This window comes from Euleptes europaea, chromosome 14 (assembly GCF_029931775.1).
Source record: "Euleptes europaea isolate rEulEur1 chromosome 14, rEulEur1.hap1, whole genome shotgun sequence".
In the NCBI taxonomy this organism is placed as follows: Eukaryota; Metazoa; Chordata; class Lepidosauria; order Squamata; family Sphaerodactylidae; genus Euleptes; species Euleptes europaea.
Window position 1 is genome coordinate 43260942 of NC_079325.1, and position 14268 is coordinate 43275209.

At 48.3% G+C, this 14268-nt stretch overlaps 1 protein-coding gene across 4 annotated transcripts in view; it reads left to right on the forward strand.

The window, feature by feature from the left end:
• Positions 1-14268, forward strand: part of EHMT1 (euchromatic histone lysine methyltransferase 1) — a 154818-nt gene that overhangs the window by 126636 nt on the left and 13914 nt on the right. For all 4 annotated transcript variants that reach the window (XM_056860364.1, XM_056860366.1, XM_056860365.1 and 1 more), the window contains 7 exons: positions 974-1075; positions 2835-2939; positions 6006-6160; positions 9521-9688; positions 11269-11413; positions 12582-12659; positions 13812-13927. In XM_056860364.1, coding sequence (XP_056716342.1) covers positions 974-1075; positions 2835-2939; positions 6006-6160; positions 9521-9688; positions 11269-11413; positions 12582-12659; positions 13812-13927 — 869 coding nt within the window. The remainder of the gene's footprint in view (positions 1-973; positions 1076-2834; positions 2940-6005; positions 6161-9520; positions 9689-11268; positions 11414-12581; positions 12660-13811; positions 13928-14268) is intronic.

The window sequence follows — 14268 nt, forward strand, 5'->3', positions numbered from 1 at the left end:
CTTTGATCTTATGTTTTGCTTGGGGTCTGCACCATTGATGACCTCCCAAACTGAACCATATATTTCATTTACGTAGTCACTGAAAATCATTTAAATCCTTCCCTTTCATCCTCAGTATGGGCCCTTGGGTGGGGGGAAGGTTATACCAAATCAAAACCACAGTCTCTGAATGGAAATAAAAACAAAGCCACCAGCTAGCAAGCAGCCCCTAATCTTCCTCTTAAACATTACAATAAAAACAATCATCAGTTAAAATCAACATCATTGAGAGCGTTAAAAAAAAACACCACCCTAACTGAGGCTTCGCACAGGGATTCGCACAGAAGTCTGTGAGGGTCGCCATGAGTCGGAAGTGAATTGACGGCACTTAACACACACAAACAACTGAGGCTAGCGTATTTTGGTCACATTATGAGAAGAAAAGAGTCACTGGAAAAGACAGTCATTCTAGGAAAAGTTGAGGGCAGCAGGAAAAGAGGAAGACCCAAAAAGAGATGGATTGACTCAATAAAGGACTCCGCAGCCCCCAATTTGCAAGATCTGAGCAAGGCTGTCAGATAGGACATTTTGGAGGACTTTGATTCAAAGGGGGGCCATGAGTCGGAAGCGACTTGATGGCACTTAACACACACAACCATTAAGCGGTAGCAGAATCGGCAAAGAAAAATATTCTCATACCCATTTGAAAGCATGCCAGTAAGAATGGAATGAGGTGAACTTCCTTTGGTGGTGGGGAGTTCCAAAGAAGTAACACGGCCACCAAGAGGGTCTCTCCTTTTCCTGTTTCCCCAAGGACTGCAAAAACAAGCCTATCAAACATCTGGCCAGCCGCAATTCACAGGTTATAGTTTGCATGTGTCTTGATGGATCATGTTTGTAGGTATGCTGCCTGCTTTCCAACACTGCAGAAATTTGCAGTGCAAGCTTGACGAAGCACGGCCGATCTCCCAGCCTCTTTGTGTGCTTTGTCCAGGATGCAGAAGGCTCTACGTGCCTGCATCTGGCAGCCAAGAAGGGGCATTATGATGTGGTGCAGTATCTTCTATCCAACGGGCAGATGGATGTCAACTGCCAGGTAAGCCACATGATGTGTACATGTCATTTTAGAGATTGGAGACCAGTTAAAGGGCCCGAAGCAAAGTAGGAAGTAAATGGACGGGTTTCACAATGGCGGTAAGTGTAGGCCCCGTATTGGCACTGAATCTCCTTTTGTCATTCATAAAATATTTGGAATAGAGGTTGAGCGGAGGAAGTAGTCAAGTTGGCAAATGACCTGAAATTATTCAGAATGGTGAAAACCTAAGCAGACTATCCAGAACTCCCAAATGGCTTCCCCACTCAGTGTGAACGAGCAACAGGGTGGCAAAATAGGATTCAGTGTAAGTAAACGTAAAGTTCTGCATATGGAGCAAAAAGCCCAATCTCATATACACTAATGGGATTTGACCTGGCTGTGATTAGCCAGCAAAGAGTTTATATCACCCGCTTAGGGTTGGAGTGGAAAGCTCAATGAAAATTGCAACTCATTGTGTGGCAACAGTGCAAAACACAAATCCTATATAAGAGTGGTTATTCTTCAGCAATGGGTATTGGGAAACAGGTAGAAAACGAAACAACCAGTATTGTCATGCTAATATTTTAGACCTCACCTAGAGTATTGTGTTCAGTTTTGGGCACCTCAATTTGAAAAGGATGTAGACAAGCTGGAACGTGTCCAGAGGAGGGCTATGAAGATGGTGAGGGGTCTGGAGACCAAGTCCTATGAAGAAAGGTTGAAGGAGCTGAGTATGTTCAGCCTGGAGAGAAGACTGAGAGGGGACATGATAACCATCTTCAAGTACTTGAAGGGCTGTCATATAGAGGATGGCACCAAGTTGTTTTCTGTTGCCCCAGAAGGTCGGACCAGAACCAGTGGGTTGAAATTAAATCAAAAGAGTTTCCGTCCAGACATTAGGAAGAATTTTCTAACAGTTAGAGCGGTTCCTCAGTGGAACAGGCTTCCTTGGGAAGTGGTAAGCGCTCCTTCCCTGGAGGTTTTTAAGCAGAGGCTAGATGGCCATCTGTCAGCAATGCTGATTCTATGACCTTAGGCAGCTCATGAGAGGGAGGGCACCTTGGCCATCTTCTAGGCATGGAGTAGGGGTCACTGGGTATGTGTGGGGGAGGTAGTTGTGAATTTCCTGCATTGTGCAGGGGGTTGGACTAGATGACCCTGGTGGTCCCTTCCAACTCTAGGATTCTAATATATAAATACAACCACCATTTACTACTCTGATTGCCCCATCTCTCAAAAGGATATCCCAGAACTGGAAAAGATGTAGAAAAGAACAACCAAAACGACTTAGGGGTTGGAACATCTTATTGACATGGAATTTGGGGCTTTTGGGGTGAAAAAGGAAGAATGATGGTGGGGAGTACATAACAAAAGTTTATAAAATTGGGAATGGTGTGAAGAAATTGTACAGATTAATCTTTTCTCTTCCCCTTTCATGGTATTAGAATGTGGCAAGGACTCAATCAATTAAATTGATGGGGGGGAAGGAAAGACTACATCACACGATGCTTAATTGCCTTGTGGACTTTGCCGCCACATGAGGTGCAAATGGCTTGTGAATAAAAGGCATTAGACAAATTCGGGGAGGAGAGGGTCTATCCATGTTTTAGCTGTGATTACTAAGTGGGACCTCTGTGAACCTAAGCACTGGTTGCTCGGAGGGCTTTTGCCTTCGTGCCTTGCTTTCTGGAGACTTCAGGCTGCCCACTTTGGGTGGAGAGATTGGTGAACTAGACAGACCTTTGGTCTGATCCAGCAGGGCTCTTTCTTGTGTTCCCAGGACGACGGAGGCTGGACGCCAATGATCTGGGCGACGGAGTACAAACACGTTGAGCTGGTGAAGCTGCTGCTTGCCAAAGGATCAGATATCAACATCCTTGATAACGTAAGCCGAGTTGTGACCAGTATTGACATTGTAATTAGTGATCTCTGTCAAACGGACCTTAATAGCCACTGAGCAAAATTTAGTGACTTGGGAAAGACAAAAGGAGTTCCCCTTCCCACAGCAGAAATTTCATTTCCTCGTCTTCTGAAACAAACTCCTTTAGATTCACTAGTGGATGGATGAATCAACTGTCTAATGTCCTTATGATAATTACACCTATGAATAACATGGCTAGAGTCTTCAATTTCTCTGGCCCCACAAGGACACTCCCACTGAACTCTTGGAAGTTTTCTAAATTTTTTCTCTGCTGTACTATATTTTTGACTGAGTTGCTGCTCATGAGTGTCAGAAAGCTGGTGGGCACGGGGGGAGATCTCATTTTCATGCAGGTTCCAATAATCTCCAGCATCCCCAATTAGAGGGTCGCAGGTAACGGGTTGGGAAAGGCCTTTACGTGCCTGAGATCCCTGAGGACCCTCTTTCATTTAGAACAGACAGTAGTGAGCTGTGTGGGACAGAAATTGGATTGAGGAAAAGGCAGCTGCAAAATAGGAGGGGCTTCAGCAAAATGGTGGAGCCTAGAAGACCTGAGGTTTCAGATTAATGCCTGAACTCCAGTTAAAGGTTCTCAGGTAGCTGGGCCAGGAGAGATGACTGCTTGGAAAGGTGCTGTCAGTGAGCTGGGTGGACCAGTGGCCTGTGAAAGGCATCATGTGTGTGTGTGTGTGCATTCGTGTACATTCATTAAAAAAATTGTTGAAAAGAAATAGTTGTATCCCACACTGCAGTTTTCCATATGAAATCCAAATGTGAGATGCAATTCCTTCTACAGCTACAGCTCAGTAGCCTGACTGCCGGTGAAGGGGATTGCGGAGCTAAAATACATTTCTGGTCCCCAGTCTACTCAGCAGCATACAAGAATACAGGCCATTTCCTCTCCCCCTCCCCCCAACTGCTCCAGCTACTTTAAGCAAAAATGTTCAGGAACAGATGCCTTTACCTTCTTGAGAAACTATTTCGGTGTCCACAAGATTTCATTGAGAGCATTGGGGAGTCCAAGGCAGCGCGGGACGGACTGTGAACGCATCTGTGGTCATAGCACAGAAATGCAGAGCGAGTCCCTTCTGTCAGGGCTGCATTAAGATTCAGTGGGAGAAGCACGACCTCGAGGAAACAGCCTGTGTGCCCCAGGGCACCTGTTGACAGCTTTTGATCTATCTTGTCGGGAAGGGGATGAGGGGCTCGATTCCCCCCTTTCCTGGAAAGCATGGTTATCCTAACTAGAGAAATAAAATTCCCAGAAATGTTGAACGTGTTTTACCCCTTTAATAAGTTAATAATGCATCACGGACCGTGGACTGCCAAAAAAACAAATCAGTGGGTTATAGATCAAATCAAGCCTGAACTGACCCTAGAAGCTAAAATGTCTAAACTGAGGCTATCATATTTTGGTCATATCATGAGATGACAAGAGTCACTGGAAAAGACAGCCATGCTAGGAAAAGTTGAGGGCAGCAGGAAAAGAGGAAGACCCAACAAGAGATGGATTGACTCAATAAAGGAAGCCACAGCCTTCAATTTGCAAGATCTGAGCAAGGCTGTCAAAGATAGGACATTTTGGAGGACTTTCATTCATAGGGTCGCCATGAGTCGGAAGCGGCTTGACAGCACTTAACACCCACACAATGCATCGTTTATAACTTAGCGGGTGAAATAGTACTGTGAAATTTAAAAGTATATGTGCCTTCTTTTTCTACAAACAAACTCCAGTCCCAACATGCCTTCGTTTAGTCCTGCAGGATTTGCAGTGTGCCTCAGTCCATACAGCAGCAGAGAGATGCCTGGAACTCTCTAGCAGGAGCGTAAGGGTCTAACTGTACAAAACGTTGTCCTTGTGACACCTTCCCGTGTTGCGTTCTGTCAACCCAACGAGTGCTTGGAGTTCTGTGCTCAGATTGTAATTCCCAAGTGCCAGGGGGACCGATTCTGATTAGGATTGTGACACACAGAGAGAGGGGGCTTCATCTCTCCTCCCACCTGTGCTGTTGACCTGACCTAAAATAGCCTTGGGGAGATGCTGTTTGCCCCAGTGGGGAAACATCCATGTGATTAGCTACATGGATGTTTCCCCAGCGGGACAAATGGTGGTTCCACGGGGCGGATTCAGGATGGAAAAGAAGGTGTGTGCATGCACCCGCTTATACTCCCTCTCCCTTTAGTCTTAAACCTGGGAATTTATTTCTGAGCATGAAACTCCCAGACTGTGGGTTGACAAGACTCTAGGGCAGATGTGAACACATGAAGCTGCCTTATACCAAATCAGACCCTTGGTCCATCAAAGTCAGTATTGTCTACTCAGACCGGCAGCGGCTCTCCAGGGTCTCAGGCAGAGGTCTTTCACACCACCTACCTACCTAGTCCCTTTAATTGAACATGCCGGGGATTGAACCTGGGACCTTCTGCATGCCAAGCAGAGGCTCTACCACTGAGCCACAGCCCCTCCTAAGGGGGAGGCATGGGGACAGCATCTTGCTAGGCTCTCAGGATTCAGATCCTTCCAAGCTTGGAGGGAGACACAGCATCATTCAGGAGTGGCTGATGGCAGCCCTTGGTTGGGGGCTTTTCTGCCCCCAAATTCACCCACTCTGAATTTATCCCTCTGGGACGAGATCTCCCGTGGCTTCCCACTAGGCTAGGCCAGGCAGCTCTGCAGCAGCTGCCGCTTCCCCTCTGGCCTGTGGCTTCTCTCTCTCTGCGGATGGATCCTGATCGTTCCGTGGCTTGCAAACAAATGACTCATCTGTCCTTATAAGGTGAGGGGGCAGCCTTTCCGTGCAGCCGCCCCCTCTTCGGGGAGCTTGACGGAGGCTGTTGCCGGGAGCTTCCCTTCCTGCTCGCCTGTCTCAGAAACGAGGCTGAGAAATCCACGGAGGGGAGAAGGCAGCCCACGCCTAAGAAACAGCAGGAGCGGAGAGCAGGAGGGACAGGGGAGTCCCCAAGCAGCAGGCTGGAAGCACAACAAACACAGCCGATCTCTCTCTCTCTCCCCCCCCCCAACCCTTCCAGGAGGAGAACATTTGTTTACACTGGGCTGCATTTTCGGGATGCGTGGACATAGCGGAGATCTTGCTAGCTGCAAAATGTGACTTGCACGCGGTGAACATTCACGGAGATTCCCCCTTGCACATTGCGGCCCGAGAGAACCGCTACGAGTGTGTAGTGTAAGTACTGGCACCAGCAGTTCCTCTGCTTTCATCTTTGCATTTGTAATTTTCATGCCCTTTCTCTGAAGGGCTCACGGTGGCATACGTGGTTTCTCGCTCACCACCACCCCTTTTAATCCTCACAACCACCGTGGAGTAAGTAGAGCTAAGAGGCAGCGGCCCACACTTCAGACTCTCTTGGTTCGGACTTAACACCAGTCTATGCAAAGGAGCCTGGGGAGATGCCTTTGGCTTCCTTACACAGTTCCTCCCCATCCTCATTTTGTGCACCGTGAGCAAATGAGTATCTTCTCAGGTTTTCACAGAGGTTGCCTTTACTACTGTTGCAGTCCAGGATTGCTCTTGTCTTGCAATCCTCCTTTCTTAGGAAACCAAACCACAGTTGGTTCGTTCCCATGATTGCAAACCACAGTTTGTCTGGTACATGCCAAAAACCAGGAAGTAGCACATGGCACATGCAGGCATGGTGCGCACGGTTTCTTCCAGGCTCTTTGGCAAACCTTGATAAGATGCCCGCTCACTCTGAGAGGGAGGGCATCTTAGCACGGGTGACCGCTCCCATGCTTAGATGCCCTCCCTCCCTCAGAACAGAAGGAACCTTCATGGTAAATTCAACCTTCCTTCTTCCCACTGAAGTGTGGTTTGGCATAGCGTCTTAACCACGCCAGTGGACTGGCTGCCACCCAATATCTTTGTGGCCGAGTGGGAATTGGAGCCCTGTGCCGCATCCTAATCCAGCATTCTGTCCACTGAGCCACACCGACGGTTGCCTTTCAGGCTGCCTTTCCTGTTTGATTGCAGTCTTGCTACATTCCCACATTTCACCACAAGGAAGGAGGAGAAGAAGAAGAGTTGGTTTCTATATGCCAACTTTATCACTTAAGGAATAATCAAACTGGCTTACAATCACCTTCCCTTCCCCACAACAGACACCCTGTGAGGTAGGTGGGGCTGAGAGAGTGTGACTAGCCCAAGGTCACCCAGCTGGCTTCATCTGGAGGAGTGGGGAAACCAACCCAGTTCATCGGATTAGCCTCCACCTCTCACGGGGAGGAGTGGGGAATCAAACCCGGTTCTCCAGATCAGAGTCCCCCGCTCCAAACCACCGCTCTTAACCACTACACCACGCTGGCTCTCAAGTGTATGGTTCTCCCATCCCCATTTTATCTTTCCAACACTGTGAGGTAGATTAGGTTGAAAGCTGGCTGGCCCAAGGTCACCCCAGTGAGCTTCATGGCGAAGTGAAGCTGGGTCTCCGGCAACGGACGGCAGTGAAACATGGATGCCGTGTGACAATTTACCGCTCATCTGAGAGCCCTTCCAGGCAACGCTACTGCTCTCATGCATAGAACTCTAGTTCCAGAGATGGATGCATTTAGAGGCCTCACGTACTGCTGTGTCTCTGGATGGATACCTCTCCCTGTGAGCGAGCCCTGCTGTATGGAACTGTAAAATCTTTTTAGTCGCATCCAGGTAGGAAACATGGCAAAGGGTTAGCTGGGGGCAAGAGTGCTGTTAGCTTCTGCCCCCATGCTGCTTGCCGCTAACCCTTGCCTCCACAGCCAGCACAGGCAGTGTCTGGGGTGATTCCAACATGATTAACTCTCGATGCCTCATTCCTCTCTGTGTCCCTTCTTCAGAGCGCTAGAGCCCAGGGTCCCCCTCCCCAATGAAATGGAGTGGGGGTAGAATCAGAAACGATGAAAGGATATACTACTTTACACAACACAGAATTAACTTGTGGGACTCACTTGCACAGGATGTAATGAAGGCCGCTAGTGTAAATAAGTTCAGACAAAATCGTAGACACGTCAGTCATTTATATGTATCCTTCTTTTTGTCTGACATCCCCAGAGCAGCTCACTGATTCTTGTAAAATGCAACAGAGTGTACTTACATGACGCAAAAACATTCAGTTTAAAACCATAAAGACGTTTGAGAAGAGATGGGAATGGGGAAAGAAAACTGAATTTAAAAAATACTGAACTACAAAACAAAAATCTAAATAAAAACAACTAACCCTTGGGAGCCAGTGTGGTGTAGTGGTTGAGAGTGGTGATTTAGAGCAGTGGACTCTGATCTGAAGAACCAGGTTTGATTCCCCACTCCTCCACATGAGCGGCAGATGCTAATCTGGCGAACTGGATTTGTTTCCCCCCTCCTTCACATGAAGCCAGCTGGGTGACCTTGGGCTAGTCACAGCTCTCTTAGAGCTCTCTCAGCACAACCTACCTCACAGGGTGTCTGTTGGGGGGGGGGAAGGGAAGGTGATTGTAAGCCAGTTTCATTCTTCCTTAAGTGGTAGGGAAAGTCAGCATATAAAAACCAACCTTCTTCTTCCCCAATACATGAAGAGCATTTAGTTCTTCTGACTTTGGGGAGGGGAAAAGTGGAAAGGCCTCTGAGCTAGCCCAGGAGTGGGCATGTGGTGGTATCTTCACTGCCTCTCTCCCTTGTCTGGCTCTCCATCACTGGGCACTTGGCCTTATGTAACCACCATGGCTTTGGAGGTGTTAAGGCCAGCTGAAACTGGAAGAAGGGTGCAGCAGTATCTTTCTGCCATGATAGCTAAATATAACCTCCATCTTCAGATATAGTACACCACTGCATACCAACTGGTTGGGAGCTGCAGCAGGGGAAGGAAAGTGATTTCTTTCATGTCTTCTTTATGGGTTTTCCAAAGGGCCCCTGTTTGGCCACTGTAGGATGCAGGATGGAGGGACTACGTGGACCTTTAGTCTGATCCTGCAGGGCTGATGCTCCTCTCGTATTGTGTTTGTGGTGGAAAAGCTCCATCTCTCATGGTGGTTCTGTGCTGGCCGATTAGATCATCCAAGCTCCCACTGAAAGATGAACATGCCACAAGCAAGACAGTTAGGATAAAACAATGGCAGCTGAATCACATATTCAAAGAATTAAAAAAGACACAAAATGTGCACCTATAAAAAAGTACATAATCTTATCCAGAAAGACAACTGAGACGTGTTTGTCCATGAACTTTCATTCCATTTCAACCAGCGCCAATGTGTCAGATCTTTACCAGCGAGTAGAAGTTCTGTCTTTTCCAGACTTGACCGTTGTTGTAACCCTTACTATAACTCAAGGAAGAACACTGATGCATGTGTAAAATTTCCCTGCAGTAAAGATGGGTGATACTCCGCTCTTTTTGAGACAAGGTAGCTCACCAGTATCATCCAGCAAGCCATTTTTGAAAGTGAGGATGGAGCTGACCTTGATGGTGGTTTCCCCGCTCGTCCCCTGATATTCTGGGTTCTGTGGAGCTGTTCCCAGTATTAGAACTGGCTGGGTTGCATGAACTGCGGTTGTTTTACTTGTGTGTGTCTTTTTGTCGCACAGCCTCTTTCTGTCCCGCGGTTCAGACGTCACTCTGAAGAACAAGGAGGGCGAGACTCCCCTGCAGTGTTCAAGTCTCAACTCTCAAGTTTGGGTAGCTCTGCAAATGAACAAGACCCTGAAAGAGTCGACTCCTGAAAAACCAGTCCAGATGGAGAAGATACTGAGCAGGTGTGAACTGGAGAGCTTTGCCCTCCACAGTAGGGCTGTTGAAAAAAAAATCGGTAGAATTCGGATTCAGCAAAATTTGGCCCGTTTTTATTCGGGCAGTGCCAAAGTCCGAACTTCCCCGCTTCGGATCCCCGAAATTCGGGGGGGATCCGGAGTTCAGGGGAAAATTTGGCCCCCGCGCCCCTTCAGGGGGATTCCTGAATTGCTACTCTCAAGAAGCATATCTGTGGAAGAAAGGGAGGTTGGCACCCCCTTTCATGGACTTACCTATAATACTGCTATTTGTTTGTAACAAGGCATAGTCCTCTCTTTGGTGTTACTTTTAAGGCAATAATCAACAATACATGTTTTTGCCTATATACTATCAGTGGTGGATATGTTATTAAATACCACTACTTTATAATCATTGTGTCTAGCTTGTGAAGTGCTGTTTCTAGTTTGCTGGGACTCCCGGGAAGGCTGGCGGGGGGTTGTCAAGCCCCTCTGCGCTCTCTGCGCAGAGAGTGCAGAGGGGTATAAAGACCCCCCCCCCAGCCTTGCCGGGACTCTCGGGAAGGCTGGCGGGGGGTTGTCAAGCACCTCTGCGCGAGGGGCCCTTTAAACCTGTTAAAGGGCCCCCTCCCCGCGCCTTCATGAAAGCCCCGTGAAGGCGGGGGGGGGGGGCGGATCTGCCGAATTTATTCGCCGAACCCCCGAAGTCAGCAAATTCGGCTCCCCCGCTTCCCGCCTTTTTTGAGTTCGGTTCGGCTCGAACCGAATCAACAGCCCTACTCCACAGTGTCATTTATACAAAATGTAAAAAATTATAGCAGTTCAACCAAAAACATTCCTAATTAAAATTTCCAAATAATTTATAATAGACTAAAATTGACCAAATTATGATTAGGGGTCGAACTTTATATGCAATTACACAAAGTTTTGGCTACCTGTTTTGCCATCTGGGCATCCCCTTCCCAGAGGAGACTCTTAATTCTTCCTTCATCTGAGCTAACTGTGATTTGACTGAGCAGGGGAATGATTAGCTTACAACGAGCTTCCTCGCAGAAGGAGCACCTGAGCAAAACATGCTTATAGACTTCAGTTCCCCTGACTTACAAGGGCACACCCATTCTGTTACGGGAGGCTTCTTAAATCTGCCGCTTCGTGGCTCTAGAAACAACTGCTGTGGTAGGCAGAGAGGGTGCAGGAAGTTTACAAGCCCAGGGTATGTTGCTTTCCTCTGGTAGCCTGACTAAAGTTGTACAAACCAGTTTATTTCGATGTATGAATGTAGCCTGTGTCTGATCAGCTGCCTCTCTGGACAAGGAATGTCCCATTGATGTGGAGGTGGTAGGTTGCCGTGCATAGAGGAGAATCCGCGACAGCAAATAATGAGTTACAAATCAGAGGAAGGGAAGGGGTCTAACTAATTACTTTCAAGTTTGGAAGTCCTCTAATACGAACGGCAGAACTGGCCTGCTTCATGTTCAGGTGGTGGGACCGTTCTATAAACTGTTTTGCTGGATGGAGAGGGCAGTGTCTGTCTTCCTGTCTGTCCATCTGTTCCTGTGGCTTAAAGTGATTATTTTCTTCTGTGACAGAGACATCGCCCGGGGTTACGAGCCGATCCCTATTCCCTGCATCAATTCTGTGGACAGCGAGCCTTGTCCTAGCAACTACAAATACGTTTCTCAGAACTGTGTGACTTCCCCCATGAATATTGACAGAAACATCACTCATTTGCAGGTCGGGCAGGCTGCTTGCAGCTTCTTCACTTTTATCCTTCTTCTCCTTCCCCCTCCCTGGGGTGGGAGAAGGATGCTCTCTGCTCAGCACATGCAGGTGTGTGGGTGGACAAAAGAGACAGGAGTGAGCACGGCCGAGCAGGTTGATCATTGGCCAGTGTTCCTCTCCCTCTCCCTCTCTTTCCTCCCTGCGGTCCTTCTCTGCGTTGATGTACCTAGAGAGGAATTTCCTTCCTCTGCCCTGTTCTCCTTGATATGGAGTGTCCTTTAAGAGGAGATTTGCAAACCAAAGCCAAGGCAGTCTGTGGCAGGGCTGTGGCACCTGTTCTGGCGCTTGTTTTCAGGTGGATCATTGGACAGTGTTCTCTTGTGATGCTTGCCACAGAGGTCTCCTTGCCTAGAAGCCTCCCTTGGCTGTTCTACAGCAAAGGGCCTAGGATTGGGCGTCCAGTTACTTCATTGGCATCACCAGCGTGGTGTAGTGGTTAAGAGTGGTAGTTTGGAGCGGTGGATTCTGATCTGGAGAACCGGGTTTGATTCCCCACTCCTCCACATGAAGCCAGCTGGGTGACCTTGGGCTAGGCACAGCTCCTTTAGAGCTCTCTCAGCCCCACCTACCTCATAGGGTGCCTGTTGTGGGGAGGGAAAGGGAAGGTGATTATAAGCCAGTTTGCTTCTTCCTTAAGTGGTAGAGAAAGCCGGCAGATAAAAACCAACTCTTCTTCTAGACTGGCTTGAGCTGTGGGAGGGGCTGTGGCTCAGTAGTAGAGCCTCTGCTTGGCATGCAGAAGGTCCCAGGTTCAATCCCCGGCATCTCCAGTTAAAGGGGCTAGGCAAGTAGGTGATGTGAAAGACCTCTGCCTGAGACCCTGGACAGCTGAGTAGACAATACTGACTTTGATGAACCAAGGGTCTGATTCAGTAGAAGGCAGCTTCATGTGTTCATGTGAACTCCTTCCTGGCCTGAGAGGGCTTTTGCTGAAAGATCTCTCCCTTGTCTAGCACTGCCCCAATTGTGCAAAGTCTTATACATATGATGCCTCTGTAGATCTGCTGAGCAGGTCATGTGAGACGTCAGTAGCTCAGGCGCCTACATGACTGCATCACACTTGTTCTTTATTTGCATGCATATGGATGACTCTGTCTTGTTCTTTGTTTCTACTTCTCAGTACTGTGTGTGCATAGACGACTGCTCCTCCAGCAAATGCATGTGCGGCCAGTTGAGTATGCGCTGCTGGTATGATCTGGTGAGCACTCTCTTTCTCAGTTGTGTGGGCTCAGGAACGGGTTGGATGCATGTTTGCCATTATAATACCTTGAGGCAGGCCAAGGAAAATCCACCCTAAATAACAGGAATTGTTAATCTGAGAGCACAGGCCTGTATTGTCTTCAGCCTGCGAAGCCAAGGTGGTGTGATAGGGTGTCATATAGATCCAGAGACCCCTGAGTTGAAATCTGCCATGAAACACACTGGGTAACCTTGAATCAGTCACTCTTTCTTTAAAAAAGGTAAAGGTCCCCTGTGCAAGCACCGGGTCATTCCTGACCCATGGGGTAACGTCACATCCCGATGTTTACTAGGCAGACTTTGTTTACGGGGTGGTTTGCCAGTGCCTTCCCCAGTCGTCTTCCCTTTACCCCCAGCAAGCTGGGTCCTCATTTGACCGTCCTTGGAAGGCTGAGTCGACCTTGAGCCGGCTACCTGAAACCGACTTCTGTCGGGATCAAACTCAGGTCGTGAGCAGAGCTTTGGGCTGCAGTACTGCAGCTTACCACTCTGCGCCACGGGGCTCTTTCTTAGCTTAACAGAATTGCTGGGAGGAAAAACTGAGATGGAGAAAAATAGATACATTGCCCTGATACCCCCTTGGAGAAAGGGCAGGGTAATGTATGTTTGCTAGGTATGGGCAAAGTCTCAGGAAAGGAGGAGTACTTGGTTATCTCTCTAAACCATCTCTCCCCCCACCCAATAAAATCTAGCCACTGCCTTGGATCATGAATCAGGTATTTCAAGCCCTTGCCCTAAATGCGTTAGATTGAATGTAGATAATTGCTCGGGTTCTTGTTTCTTCTCTCTCTCTCCTTAAATCACAGTAGAGATTCTCTGGCAGCCATTCCATTCCATAACCTGTGACATGACCTCACTAAATAAGCATAGGCCCATCTTTGTGACCGAGCACCAGCATCCATCTCTGAGGCTGCTCCCTTTTGGAAGAAGTAGGTTAGCTGTACTGGTGCCAGGATGCAGGCTCCTGAGCCGCATAGGATGGATCGCAGCTGGGGTACCCTCCATAAATCCTTTTGAGAAACGACAGCTCCCCCTTGGCTTGCTTCCTGCACATTCGCACACATACACCTCTTCCCCAAACTCATTCTTCTGCTGCTTGGCCTCTCTACAGGACGGTCGCCTCCTGCCTGAGTTCAACATGGCCGAGCCCCCTTTGATCTTTGAGTGTAACCACGCCTGCTCGTGTTGGAGGACTTGCCGGAACCGTGTTGTGCAAAATGGGCTCCGGTGAGTCTGTTGGATGTTAATACAATGAACGATTGCCTGCCCCATAAAACCCAAGGAGGGTTTCTGCAAACAAGGACGTGAATGGTGTACTTTGGCTCTCCGTTAATCATTGGAAGCAAAGCAAATGCCGATGGAGATCGCTTGATTAAGAGGAAGTAACCAATCAGATTATTGGTGCAGTTGTGACGCGCTGTTCTCATACATCGCATTTCTTTGTCATAGGAAGCATAAGGGCTTCCGGGGGGTCACCATAGTGGTAGAGTGCTAGATTTAGATTCAAAAAGTCCCAGGTTCAATCCTTGCCATCTCCAGTGGTAGCAGCTTCTGGGAAAGACCTCTTC